The 14,388-nt window shown below is 42.2% G+C and overlaps 1 protein-coding gene across 1 annotated transcript in view; it reads right to left on the reverse strand.

Annotated features, from left to right (window-relative positions):
* ELL3 (elongation factor for RNA polymerase II 3) overlaps window positions 1–14,388 on the reverse strand; it is a 140,596-nt gene that overhangs the window by 97,629 nt on the left and 28,579 nt on the right. Inside the window, exon 2 of the mRNA XM_088472892.1 lies at window positions 9,422–9,475. Coding sequence (XP_088329018.1) covers window positions 9,422–9,475 — 54 coding nt within the window. The remainder of the gene's footprint in view (window positions 1–9,421; window positions 9,476–14,388) is intronic.

The raw sequence follows: 14,388 nt of genomic DNA on the forward strand, positions 1-14,388 counted from the left end.
GCCGCTGCTTCCTGGCGGATTGCAAGTGAGTATTTTAAACGACACCAAGAGTCAGTGTTAAGCACGCAGAGCTTTAAACTGACTGCGGGTGCCGTTTTAAATATAGACCCGCAACCCACCGGGAAGCAGCAGCTTACAGAAGCCACTGCTTTGTAAATTCTCCCCTTTGTTATAACTTGTAACACTAGTTTAAAATACCTGCTGATTTGTTATTCCAGACACATGTCCCTTTCTTTGTATTGAACTTTGTATTGTTTTAAGTTTTTAGTCAGCCCAATACAGCCCATGAAGTGTAGTACAGTAGTTTGCCTATCACTGGTATCCACACTAAGAATACCTACTAAGAACTGGTACTGAGAATTGCAATAAACATGTAAAATAGCAATATACACTAATAACCAAGAACATTCATAGGAACATTAACATCTACAACTGGGCCTTTTCCCAAAATCTACAGTATATGAACAAACAGCCACATAAACATATGTTTTTTTTATTTGCAATGCAATTAAGTTACTTAATTAAGATACTTTAACAATTAATAAATGAAGGGAAGAGACCATTATTAACATTATTTATAATTAACAGTTACAGCATGCCAGGTCCCCGGCGACTGGTCCGCGCCGAGTATCTTTTTTGCTGAAACTGTGCATAAATGAAACAACTGGGAGCGACAAAAGTACATTGCTAGCTTGCTCTGATCAATTTGATGCACAAAATTTGTATATCTCTGTGCAATTGCGTCTGAATCTGCAGCGTCTGCAGCGGCCGCAGTTTTTTTTCAATCCAAGTTCCGTTGTGCTTCATCTGCGACTTTGTGTATTTTTAAAACTAATTTCTGTGTGGTTAAAGTTGCAGCCCAGCGTCTCTGTTGCACTTCCGAGTGGTATTTTTGTCAGAATACAATAAACCTACCAGTATGTTTTTGGATTGTGGGATGAAACCATAGCACATGGGGGAAACCAACACAAAAATAGACAGAACATACAAACGCCATACAAATAGGGTCTTGGTCAGGGCCGGCGCTTCCACTAGGCAAGCTTAGGCAGCTTCCTAGGGGCGCCGGCCACTAGAGGGCGCCCGGCCCTCCGACCACCCCCCCTCCCCATTTGCCGGGTGCCCACTGAGATTGTGTTACCAGCGGGCACCCGGCTCTTTCTCTACCCCTACCCCCCCGGCGCCGGAGGATGGAGCTCACTCCTGAGCTCCGTCTTCCGGGTCCCGAAGTGCACTATGGGAGTGACGTCATGACGTCACTCCCATAGTTCCAAGGAGCGGGCACCAGGGACGGACGGCACTGGAGTGGGGTTTAAGGTAAGTGTTGTTTTTTTTTTAATGTGTGCGCACGTGGGGGGGCTTATTACTGGGGCTGCACTACAGGGGGCACTACAGGGGGCATTACAGGGGCCGCACTACAGGGGGGCATTACAGGGGCCGCACTACAGGGGGGCATTACAGGGGCCCTTACTACTGGGGGCACTACAGGGGCCCTTACTACTGGGGGCACTACAGGGGCCCTTACTACTGGGGGCACTACAGGGGCCCTTACTACTGGGGGCACTACTACAGGGGGTATTACTACTGCTGGGGACACTGTGTAAGGGGCACCATTACAGTGGGCATTGCATAATGGGCATCATTACAAGTTCGCATTTAGTGTTTTTGGGGAACTACTACTGTGGGCATTGTGTAAGACCTATGTTAGGGGCACCCCCTTGAAAATTTTGCTATGGGGTCCAAAAAGTTATAGTTATGCCCCTGATAGTGTGTGTGTGTGTATATATATATATATATATATATATATATACACATATATATATATATATGTGTGTGTGTGTATATATACATACTTCTGCCTGCGCCCCCTTCTTCGTACTCATTTAAAGCTTTGGTGAAAATTACTTTGCACAGGTGGAGTGGAGGATAAGTTTTGTGTATATATATATATATATATATATATATATATATATACACATACACACGCACAGTCAGGTGCATAAATATTGGGACACTGACAGTATTTTCATATTTTGGCCTCTATTCACCACCACAATGGCTTTGAAATGAAACAAACAAGATGTGCTTTAACTGCAGACTTTCAGATTTAATTTGAGGGTAATTACATCCAAATCAGGTGAACGGTGTAGGAATTACAACGGTTTCTATATGTGCCTCCCACTTTTTAATATACACACATATAATATTATATAAATATGTGATATACACATATACATACACACATATACACACATAATTTTTTCTTTTAACACACAACTTATCCACCACTCCACCTGTGCAAAGTAATTTTCACCTGAGAGGCTAAATGAGTACAGGGGGGGCACATGCAGAAGTTTTGCCTTGGGTGCCTAGAAGTCTAGCACCGGCCCTGGTCTTGGTGTCAATAGAACCCAAGACCACAGTGCTGTGAGACTGTAATGTTACCCACTATCCATACATGCTGCCCAGTTGCTGCATTCCGATAAAACAACATCAAGAAAATGTCTAAAGATCGAAGTATAACATTTTGGTAATGCAAAATGACTGTCTACTTACAAAATTCAATAACTGAACGAGTAAAAAAAAACTGTATGAGAGTGTTTCTCCCAATAGGGCCAGAATTGTGCAGCTCTTCACATATAAATGGGCTGTGTTCTTTAACTAGTGCGCCTACAACTTCAAGGGTAAATTTACGAAAGATTGGTAATGGATTCATTTGAAAAACTACGGGTATCGTATTGCAGTCTAAAAAAACAGAATTTACTATTCCCTGAAATTCGACGTCTATACCAGTAGGATTTCAAAACCCTATACAGCGGCAGATCCAAATGCAATCCTGCCGTCAATTTGATCTGTACAAGCTTAGTTACTGTAAAAAGTGTTAAAATGGTTAAAAATGGAAAAAAATTTTAGGAAGAAGTTATTTGGAGCAAGGGAGAGAGGAAGACTTTTCTTGCAATTCTACTTTAGGGCCTGATTCAAACACAATTCTGATAATTTCGCAGTTGGCCAATGTTTTGTCTACTGCACATACATCTGAGTCGCATTGCACATGTGCTGCGATGGTCTTCGTTTCAAGGGCATGTTGCAGCCAGAAACTGCATCCTTGTATGCAGCAGTCTCGGCTGCTTAGTTACGACAGTCCAATGGTGCAACCAATTTTTGTCCAATGGTGCTTCTTTATACAAAAGTCGTGGAACTAAGAAGCCAGCAGTGGACGTCTCTGTACAAAATTCAGCGGCTGTGACATTTGCATATTCTCAGATCCATGGCGTAGAACAGGGATGAGGAACCTCTGGCCGGTGGGCCATATAAGGCCCGCGGAATGATTTGGTCTGGCCCTCTGAGCTTTTTTTGCTAGCCTCATGGCACCCTGCAGCCAGAATCTATGCAGCAGTGCCGTCTGGAGCATCCTTAGGACACTTCAGACGGTCACACCGCTGCCCTTACAGCTCTCCTCTGGATACACCGGGCAGTGCAGTAATCACCAGCAATTGTGACCCCGCCCCCATGTAATGTCACGTAGAAAGATGCAGCAGTGACTTCTGAATCAGACCCTTAAACATTACCACTCCAGTATAATTGCCAATTGTCTCTAATTTTTCTGAACAATTTCAAGTTTTAGAGATTTGTCTCTGAAAATGTCCCTGATTTTTACAACTGAAAAACTAAACAAAAACATTGCTATTATTCTCCAAGTAAAATTAGATGCAATATTTTCGTATTCGCCAGGCTTCAGAAGTAACATGATTGAAAGGAGTATTCAAAATGTAAAAAAATAAGCTTATAATATTCTTTAAATTGATAATGAAGTACTTACTGCTCCAAGGTCTGCTGGGACGATATTGCATGTTACTTGCATGGAATCACTGGCTCAGCTGTAAATTGTCCCCGTAAACTATTTTAAAATTTTGGCAAGTAGGCTACAGTGAGAACTGTCCGAACCGCAGTGATTAATTTGCTCACACTTGGCAAGTACTGCGGAAGCAGAGGACTAATAATGATCTGTATTAAGATACTGTCTGTCCAAGATATGGGATTAGAAGCATTTCATTGTCAAGTTAGTTAGTGCAGACGTTACCTTTTCTTTTAAATTTGTTAGTCATAAGGTAATATTTACTTGGTATTTTTTCATAAGAGATAGTTAACTAGACTCCTTCACACAGCTGTAGTATTCATTATCTACTGCTTGTCACAGGCTGTGAGAGGTCACTTGGGCTAATATCAGCCTCAAGGCTCCAGGTGTCTGTAAAGTTTCAGTGCTTTCTAGGGGAAAGAGTTCTGAGAACTCGACAGAGTTGGTCAGGCTGGGTACATATTAACTAAACCCACACAGCTTGTACGGAAACACTGTGATAATTGCAGATGGAGGCAACGGTCCATGAAATGTATGATTTTTACACTTCCTTTTTTGTTATATACACTAATGCATTTTTTAAATTGTTCAAAGTTTGCATTTTTTAACTTGCGTTTAGTGGCATTAAATTCGACCCCCACATACGTTATATGGGTATCTTAATGTAATGTTAATGTAAATAAAAGAGCTACTTACTTTTGAATATACAGTATGCTTTTATTATTATAACTTGCTTATGTGCAAAATTCTCTAATAGCCTGTGCATTACTAAGCTAAATAATATATCTGAAACTGATATACAATGCAGAGCTCTAAGCTACTTTTGACTTTACAAGGAAAAACCCTGTTAGAACACCACAACTCGGCAGTACTGTCTTCATTGCTGTATCGTGACAACCTTTTGCTCAGCGACCGGGACACTAGTTATGTCCTGCACAGCTGAAGCTAGTTGACCATTACTGTGCAGCTTACCTACAGTACCATTGGTTGTCTGAGATTTAAATGACAGGGAGGAAGTAGCTTGCTTGCCGGTGATACCTTCTGCTCCAGTACTGTTTTCCTGCTCAAAGATATTGTTTTATTCATGGGTGTAGCAATAGCAATAGTGGGTGCAGGAAGAGAGCCATGGTTATGGGGCCCAGAGGCCAGGTCATAAAGCTATCTACAAAGTTCATATGCCTGCTAGCAATTTGGTCCAGACCATTTCCCAGACTGAAAAGGGGGACCCATCCGCACTCATATAGGTGGCAGTCTCTGTCTTTCCCTCTCAGTACAGTTCCACACTGATATGATCTATCTCCTGCCTGTGCTCCCATTTCACCATTATAGACACAGATGAGTTGATCAGTGAGTCTCCTTGATTATAGCCTTTGTGAATTGAGCTTGAGAAAGGGGAATGGGGTTATGAGATCTGGAATGTTCCTATAGTTAAAAAGATCTCCACTCAATAGTTGAATTTCTTAAATTAGTAAGTATTCACCTCAGATAGGAGCTGGTTGGTCTCCACCTCCTCCTCCACGGTCTTTACACTCACTGTAAACTGCAATATTCTCATCCTTGAAGGCCTGGCAGACTTGGGGCTGCCGTGTAAGATTCTAAAGCTGCCAAATGGATGGCACTGGCAAATAAGGTGAGATGAGTTGAGATAAGAGATCAATGGGATATAGGCCCTGATTCAGAGCCGGAGGCTCTGACAGAGTGCTCGCTCTGAATCAGGGCCGTCCTTCTCTTTTTTTAGAGCGGCCTCCTGGCCGCTCGCATAGCTGTGGGTGACCACCCACAGCTATAGCGAGCGGCCAAAAAGATGGTCGCGATGGTCAAGACCATCGCCACCATCGGGCTTGCGACGAGACCCTTGTGGTAGGGTCTCATTGCCGCAAGCCCAAGAGTGCTTTTGGCTCTGACCGAGCCAAAAGCACTCCCACTGACATCACATGTGATGTCAGTGGGGCCGGCCCTAGACGGTAGGCGTTCCCATGGGAACGCCTCCATCTGGGCAGCCACGCCCCTGGCCCGCCCATCAAAGGGGGCGTGCTGTCACTCAACATCGACAGCGCTCCCCCTTTGTAGAGCGACCTGGCTATCCGGGTCTCGTACATGCACACGACGGAGCCGTCTCCGTCGTGCGCATGCGCACTGGGCCAACATAGACCTGCTTGCGAGCACTCAGCGCTCGCGAGTGGGTCTGAATCAGGCCCATAATCTCTTGCCACGTAGGATAAGCCTGGGGTGACATTACATTTTCAGTGATGTTATAATGGTAAGAGCTGGAGTGTGTGTATTGGATGTTACAGAACACTGTGGGCACTGTAATGTGGCACAATCTGAACTGGGGTACTGTAATGTAATATGCACTGGAGGGCACTAATGTTACAAAATATGAGCTGGGACACCATAGTTTGGCACAAAATGAACTGGAGGCACTATAGTGACATAATATGAACTAGGGGCACTGTAATGTGGTATATGTGGGTACTATAGTGTCAAATAATATGAACTTGGGGCACTGGAATGTGGCATAATATGAACTTGAGACATGGTAATGTGGCATAATATTAACAAGGGGCACTGTAATGTGGCATTAATATGAACTGGGGGCACTGTAATGTTGTACAAATGTTGTACAGTATGAACAGTGTGGCATAATGTGAACTGGGGACACTACAATGTGGCAGAATATGAATTGGGGCACTTCAATGTGGCATAACGTAAACGGGAAACACTGGCATAATGTGAACTGGGGGCACAGTGACATAATGTGTACTGGTAGAACTACATTATGGCATATGTACTGGGGACACTAAGTATATAGATGTCAATCTACTGCACCAGAATTTCAATGATGATTATATCATCTAAACCACAGGTTCTCAAACTCGGTCCTCAGGACCCCAAACAGTGCATGTTTTCCAGGTCTCCTCACAGATTCATAAGTTAAATGATTAGCTCCATCAGTGGAACTTTTAAAATGTGTCAGAGAGTAATGAATACACCTGTGAACCTGCTGGGTGACCTGGAAAACGTAACCTGTGTGGGGTCCTGAGGACCGATTTTGAGAACCTCTGATCTAAACAGACCCCTTATATGATGAGAGTGAATGTGTATTCCTCCATAATATGTAGGGGGTGCTACCACCGACCATTAAATGACTAGTAAACACAAAGAAAAGAGAAAGATTGTCTTTAGTGGTGCACTATAACGAAAATTAAAACATAACATTTATTGTTTATATTATAAACATGACTCAATTAAAAACCAGTAAAATAAACTTATAGATAATAGTGTGGAAGTGAAAATATGTGGTTAAAAAAATGCTAAGCACACTATACTATGCACTCTATAATGAAGAAAGTGAGATATGTTTTTAAAAGATGCTATGCACTCTATACTTGCTCCTATTGTTACTTATAGGATTGCAATAAAGTATATATTCCAACAATAGGTGGTATTCTGTGTGTTTTATTTCCTTGATTACTTGATACAAGTTGCTAGTATTGTATCTAAATAGTTGCTGCTCGTAAATGTACCAAGATACCTGTAAACAGATACTCAAGAGTGGCCCTATCATCCTCTAATACTATGATACTGCTAGTTTCTCTGTATGGCAGATGTATAATTAGCCAAGAGACAACATTTTTATTAGGTTTTATTCCATATGTCCATAATATATGCAGGGTTGGCCTCATTCATATACGTTATAACAAATTTTATGAGGCCAATTATATTTTTAAAGATGTTAGTACAGTATCATGCTGTTTTCATGGCTCGTATGTAATTAGCCACACTTATTTCTAATATGTATAACACTCTGTATATAACATAGTTGGAGGAGTTCAGAATCTATCTCAGAACTTCTTAGAATTTCTGATGTGGAGCGTAAACAGATAATTTGTTATATAATTTGTTATATTAGAAGTCAGGTTGGAGCTGTGAAGTATTTATTTCAATTAAGGTCAATTAATACCTATTCGGCAAGTCTGCCATGAAGTGTTCCCATGTGCATTCAAACATCAAGCCTTGCTATGTTAAATCATTTCAGATAATACTGGAATAATTTTCCCTTATTGTTTCATACACTTGTATACATTCACATACTAGAGAGATTACATATGCTAAGGCTAAGCCCACCTTCTGTCTATAAAACCGATATGAATACATTTAAATCACAAGGTCAGAGCAAGTACAACAGTGCACATTGAGATACATGTTTCGCTGCTGACCGCTTGGGGGCACAACAATATGGTATAATATGGGCTGAAGGAACTGTGTGGTATAATGTAACTAGGGCACTACTACTGAACTCAAATTAGAGCTCTTCTCTGGGGCATAAATTAACTAGGGCACAACTATGGGTCATACTTAGCGTTCCGACTAGGCTGTTTTAGTGGGGCGATTTCAACAGCACAGAATGTGCCCTGCCCTTTTGACGGCACCCATCTAAAACAACATGGCGGGTGCCGTCCCCACCTGTGGGCCACAGTGTCCCGCGGGTGGGAAAAAAAGCGATGCAGTGATCACCGCCGGGGAATGCCTGGCGCTAGTCCTAGAGTGGACACTAATACCAATACCTAGGGCACTACTATGGGGCATAACATTAACTAGGGTACTGCTATGGGGCATAAAATTAAATGCTGCAACGAGGAGCATTGAGTTACAGGCCTCTTCAAAATGTTGTATTGCTCTGCAGCGCCGTAACTAGCACTCCCAGCGCCCGGTGCAGGCCACACCCCCTCAGAGTGACATCACAATGAGGGGGCGGGGCCACAATCGCCGGTGATTACAGCAATGCCCGGAACGGCAGCTGTGTGACCGTTGGAAGCGTCCAAAGGACTCTCCAGGCGGCACTGCTGCAGAGATTTTGGCAGCAGGATACCATTCTAGGTCCCCTGCTAGCCAGAGGAGGGACCCGTGGGTAAGCGTCGGTGCCTCCCACAGAGTGCTGCTCTCTGTTTGTCTGCACTGCTCGCAAACACCTAGTTACGGCCCTGTAGCTCTGCTCCTGTGTTTAAGCATCCGCAGCTGTAGTGGTATTAGCGTACATCTCTGAATCAGGCCCGCAAATTAAGACCTGACCTACAGCTTGGACACTTCTACTTTAGATGACAACTAATCTCATTTATCAGTATCCTTAAGAAAAAAAAACAAAACATGATATAGAGTAACCAGAAATAGATTTGCAACAAAGCATACAAAAAACTTGCTCACTGAATCCATAACTAAAGCTAGGTACACACTATACAATATACACGGATCTGAACAATATATATCATATGAATCGTGCAGTGTGTACGCCCGATTGCGCTTACGCTACAGTCATTCATCGCATCGTCCCATCCGCAGTGCTGCACAGCAGATGGGACAATGTGGTGAACGACCAGGTGCTGTTACATGCAGCATATAACGACACATTACGCCATCGTAGACCAGATCATGCGGTGTGTACGGCTAGCGCAATGTATCGTAACATCGCATATCGCCATCTTTCCTGCAAGATGCACATTACAGACAGCCAAGGTGTCAGCATTTACACATTTCTGTTAATCGGATGAAATGACAAAGGTTACTCACCCCTTGGTTTCCTTGGAAAGTGATCACAGGCTGTGGCAATGAGGCACCGGATCCCTTTATGAAAGAAAAAACAGAAACAACTGAACATGACTGTCACCATGCTGCCAATTTACCGCTAAAGTGTAATAAAAATAAAATACAGATTTATTCCATGAAGACAGATACAGAGCCAGCAAGACAATGTTCTATAAGGCAATGCTACTGTGTAAACTCACATAGGGTCATTTATCTAGGTAAATCACTACAGACATACATAATCATGACATGTTATGATAATCATACATTCTGATTTTGCAAGGTACAGGACAGAAGTAATCCCATGTGCCATTCATGTTTTTAAATCTTTAAGGTACTAATAAAAAATTATTTATTACATTTAATTTATATAGCTACCTAATCTTTTTCTAATTGTGCACATGATGTATATTTGTGGGTGTGTTATTTTTTTTGCCAGATGTGAAATCTGACAGTGGTCCATCATAGTGCTTTTTCTAAGGATGACACAGGTCTGGTCGTGTCACATGCTCACATCATAGCCCAAGTTAATGGTATTTGAAATATTTCACATTTCAATGTTTATTTTCCATAATTGAAACTTCTCATTAGGTTTACAGAGAATACGAGGCGCTATAGCTACATATGCCACTGATAGTGTGTGTCTGTTTGCAGCAATTCAATGATAATCACCTAGAATTGGATCTAGTGGAGGCTCCAGGGGTGGGCCTGCAGCGCAGTCTAAAATTCAAATAGGGCAGCCACACCAACTTTTGTCCCAACTGCTGCCAAACATCGCCAGCCGGGACTCACTGGCAGTTGGTGTAGCTCCCCTATTTGAATTTTGGACTGTGCTGCAGCCCCACCTCTGGATCATCTAACACAGGTTGAAAACCTCCCTACTTATTACCAAGTGCTTCTGAATATATGTAAATATTTACTAAGTAGCCCCTGTATATGTGTACAGTGCCTCTGCTGTTTATGTACAGTTGTCACAATAACAGCAGGGGATTCAAGAACACTGAGATCATTTAGAACATCCTAAATGTCTACTGCACTGTGCAGAACTTGCCTTAGGCCTGCTGTGCTCCTCAATGAGGTTACAGAGCAAGGTGGCAGGGCAGAGTACTAGGAGCACCTGTGATGCCTCGTTTTGCTGACCAGTGCAGAAACAATATTTCCCTTTGCCAAGCCAGATTATTAAAATAAGTTAGAGACCTGCAGGCTCCTTTGGGGTTGCAAATCCATAGTTGCTTTTGCATGAGCACCTGGTATGAAATCTGGGAGGACCAACCAATCCCTCTTGACAAAGACTCACATGGCTAGGTGCCTCACTATCTTACTGGGGTCTTTATTGGCCTCTGTACTCGATTATGCTTATCTAGACTATTTATGATTATAAATTACTGCTATACATGATAAGATATTGGTTCATCCATGATGTAATTTCGCTGACCTTCTTTTCATAGTACTAAACAAGTGCTATGTATTCCTTGCTGATCCATTGATGCCTTGCCTTGTACCTACTACTTGTTTCTCTGCCAATCAAGCAAAAGATATTAAAATAAATAAATAAAAAGTATTTAGAGATTGGGTATTTTAAGGGATGTTCCCTAATGGACAAAGGGGTACACGGCCATTTCTACTCTGCCAAAATAATTTTGAACCACCTTACAGCTGGAGGTATTTGGGTTTTCTATAATATATTTAATGAGACCCATGTTGCACTTCATACCAAATTAGCAATTTAATAATAAATACAGCCTTCATATCCCTTCCTCTCATGAGAAAAACAGTTAAGCATATTTTATTTATTAAATGAGATTTTACTTGTGACTGTTACGGTTACCTAGGGAACCCTGTGTAAACCCCTAGAACTCAATGGACAAGATCTTCCGCCACTAACAACTGCCCGCTGTTATCTTAGAAATAATTACATTCACCGGTACTTAGGCGGCCGCCTGGACTTACACCCGGGGTAGTAGAGGTTTACACAGAGCCCCCAGGAAGACCGGAGTAAATGTGACAGCTAAAGGGCCGGTGATCTAAGCACAGTAAGTCCAGCCAATGGAGCAGGTAGAGAGCTGGAGATGTGGCTGAGTGCTGGTGGTGTGGCTAAAGAGCTAGTGGTGAGATGAGGCTTCGGAAGCCAAAAGGTGCGGCTGAGTGCCGGTAGTGTGGCTTGAGAGCTGGTAATGCGATGCGGCTTTGAGAGCCAGAAGTGTGGCTGAGTGCCGGTGGTCTGACTTGGTGCAGCCTGAGAGCCAGGAAGGCAACGTGGAAGCTGGAAAGAGGGAATCCACTTGACATAACAGGTTCTGGAACACTCATAGACCATGCAGCTAGGCTGAGAGGTAATCACAGATAACGCTGAGTCTAGCAACAGGAACCGGAAGGGCACATACGGAGACGCTACAGCCGGCAAAGCCATGAGGACACTGCTTGGTATAAATTGGATGAGGAACCCAGCAGCTTAATGGACAATCATCCTATGTTCCCAGTAACCCGTGACATCGTCCAGCGTCCAGGTTGCCTAGAAACCAGTAGTGCAGTTTGCACACGGGAGGCAGAAGTAGTGGACAGTGACAAGTCACGCCGGCGACTTGTAACAGTGACGTAGTACTTGTGAGGTTTACAGTTTTGTACAATGAGCCTCCTGTTGATAAGGCATCTCCGAAAGTGTGGGTAGGCCTGCACCCTGATGTGTAATGGATACCCCGTACAGATAAAAAAAAGATGACACATTCTCCTTCTTTAATTATAAAGGAAATAAACCAATAGAAATGTCTGATTTAGCAGCTTATATGAAGAACAGCTTCCAGATGTGTGGAGGAAGAGATGAAAACTAAATATTTATTTACGTATACCTTTTCCATATGCATTAACAAGGCCTATCAATATTATTGAATATGTTTATAACTTCTGTTGGTGTTGCGGCTGTCATACACTCCATAACACTGTCAGCTTAAGCGCTAAATGCTTTTTGTTGTTTCTCTGTGGTTTCTAGACCATATAGGCAATCAGCGCAATTCGGAAATGAACTCTGGAGCGTTGCAGTTTTACAAGGTAAATGACTTTAAATCCGAAGACTTCTTATTTCGCCACAGCAAGAAAGAAACAAATACATTTTTATGAGTCATTAATTAGATGCTATTCCTAGAGCAGAAACAAAAAAAAATTTGGATACTATGACGTATAGCAATACAGTCTGATTATAAGGGAAGCAAATAGAGTTCTCATAAAATGTTCCTGAGAATAAACCATTATTAATATGCAGCATTTTCTTCCATAGGAAACAATGCCTTGATAATGATCAATAAACCTTTGCAATATTACAGGCTGCCCCAGATACACCATATGCACAGCAGTGCACCAGGAATGTTCTTGAGCAATCTCAGTTTCCCCGAATGACTGGCAGGTACAGTAGGAAGGCACAGTTTGTGGGTAGAGGTGGATCAGCCAGCAATCCCAGTCAGCTACTCCACACTATGTAATTATCAGGTTTCTCAGTCTGATTTTTAATTACAATTGAATTGTTGTTTTATTGTATCTTAATAAGTGTATTCCAGACAGAATAATTAGATTGTCAGATAAGTAAAAAGAAGCTCATTGTGTATATGTTGCTGCTGTCTTCATGTTGTGGTGGTTGAATATTGTCTTACAGTTCGCTAAGGAATTGCTGTTGAAATAAATCTGTCAAAGGCCAAAAAAAGCCCCTTGATGCAGCACAAGACCAGCAATGCTTAGGAAGACAGTGTAATATTTGTCATATCATAATAATGGGTGTGGTATAGAAGATTGACAGTGTCTAAAAAAAACCACTCAATAGATCGACAACAGATGGTAGACAGACAATAGGTCGACAGGGACAAAAGAACGACTGGTACAAATGGTTGACAAGCCTCCCTGAAATAGTAGCAATCTCCCTGACTCCCTGAAAAGCCTAGCAATCTCCCTGACTACACCTTACCCTGATTATGTAGCTGTTATATACATGGAGAAAAAAAATAATCCTAGATATATACATTCAAATGGGTTCATAAGTGCCCTTTCCCTGCATTGGTTATAAGGCACAATGATCCCTATGGCTACATGTATTTTAATATAAGGTTTCTCGTTGCCACTTATATGGAACCCCTTGTAAAACACAATACATGAGAAAGCCCTGAATGCCTTCAGTGTGTTTTAATCAACAAATAGATCTTACTAACTGATTTGGGGCTCATTTACATTTGGATGTAAGTCAATTTTATGGCACACCTCTCAGATGTAGCAGTACACATCCACTTTATCACCAGACTCATAGATGTTGCTTTCACAATCTTCCTAATAAGCTTTTTCAAAAGTAGGCAAGCATGGCATATGGTCAACAGTGCACATGGTTGACACGTACAAATGGTCAACAGGGACAAATGGTCAACACACATACGGTCGACACATTTTTTTTTACATTTAAGTCTAATCTTCACCCTAACCCTAAATCTCCTCCTAGTGCCTAACCCCAACCCTCCCCCAAGTGCGTAAACCTAACCCTAGCCTAATCCTAACTCTTCCCCTAGTGCCTAACCCTAACCCCCTAGCAAGTGCCTAACCCTTACAATGTTTAAAAAACATGTCGATCATTTGTGTGTTGACCATTTGTCCCTGTCAACCTTTTGTCAGATTACCTTTTGTACTTGGCGATCTGTACCTGACGACCTATTGCCTGTCGACCATCTGGTGTCAACCTATTGAGTATCTATCTAGACACTGTCGATCTTTAGTCAGATACCCATAATAATACAACTGGCTTCATAACAGCTGAGTCGACTGGTTATTACTGCTGCAGCTATAATATAGGAAAAACAGCCTTGTATTGCATGACTCTATTCACATAAAAGCCATCGTGGACCAATTCTCATTTATCAAATAGGCAACCTCATGTAACTGTAAAACTGTATATATACAGACAATGGGAATATGTGCTCTTGTTT

Source organism: Taudactylus pleione, unplaced genomic scaffold (assembly GCF_031769625.1).
Source record: "Taudactylus pleione unplaced genomic scaffold, aTauple2 ptg000129l, whole genome shotgun sequence".
In the NCBI taxonomy this organism is placed as follows: Eukaryota; Metazoa; Chordata; class Amphibia; order Anura; family Myobatrachidae; genus Taudactylus; species Taudactylus pleione.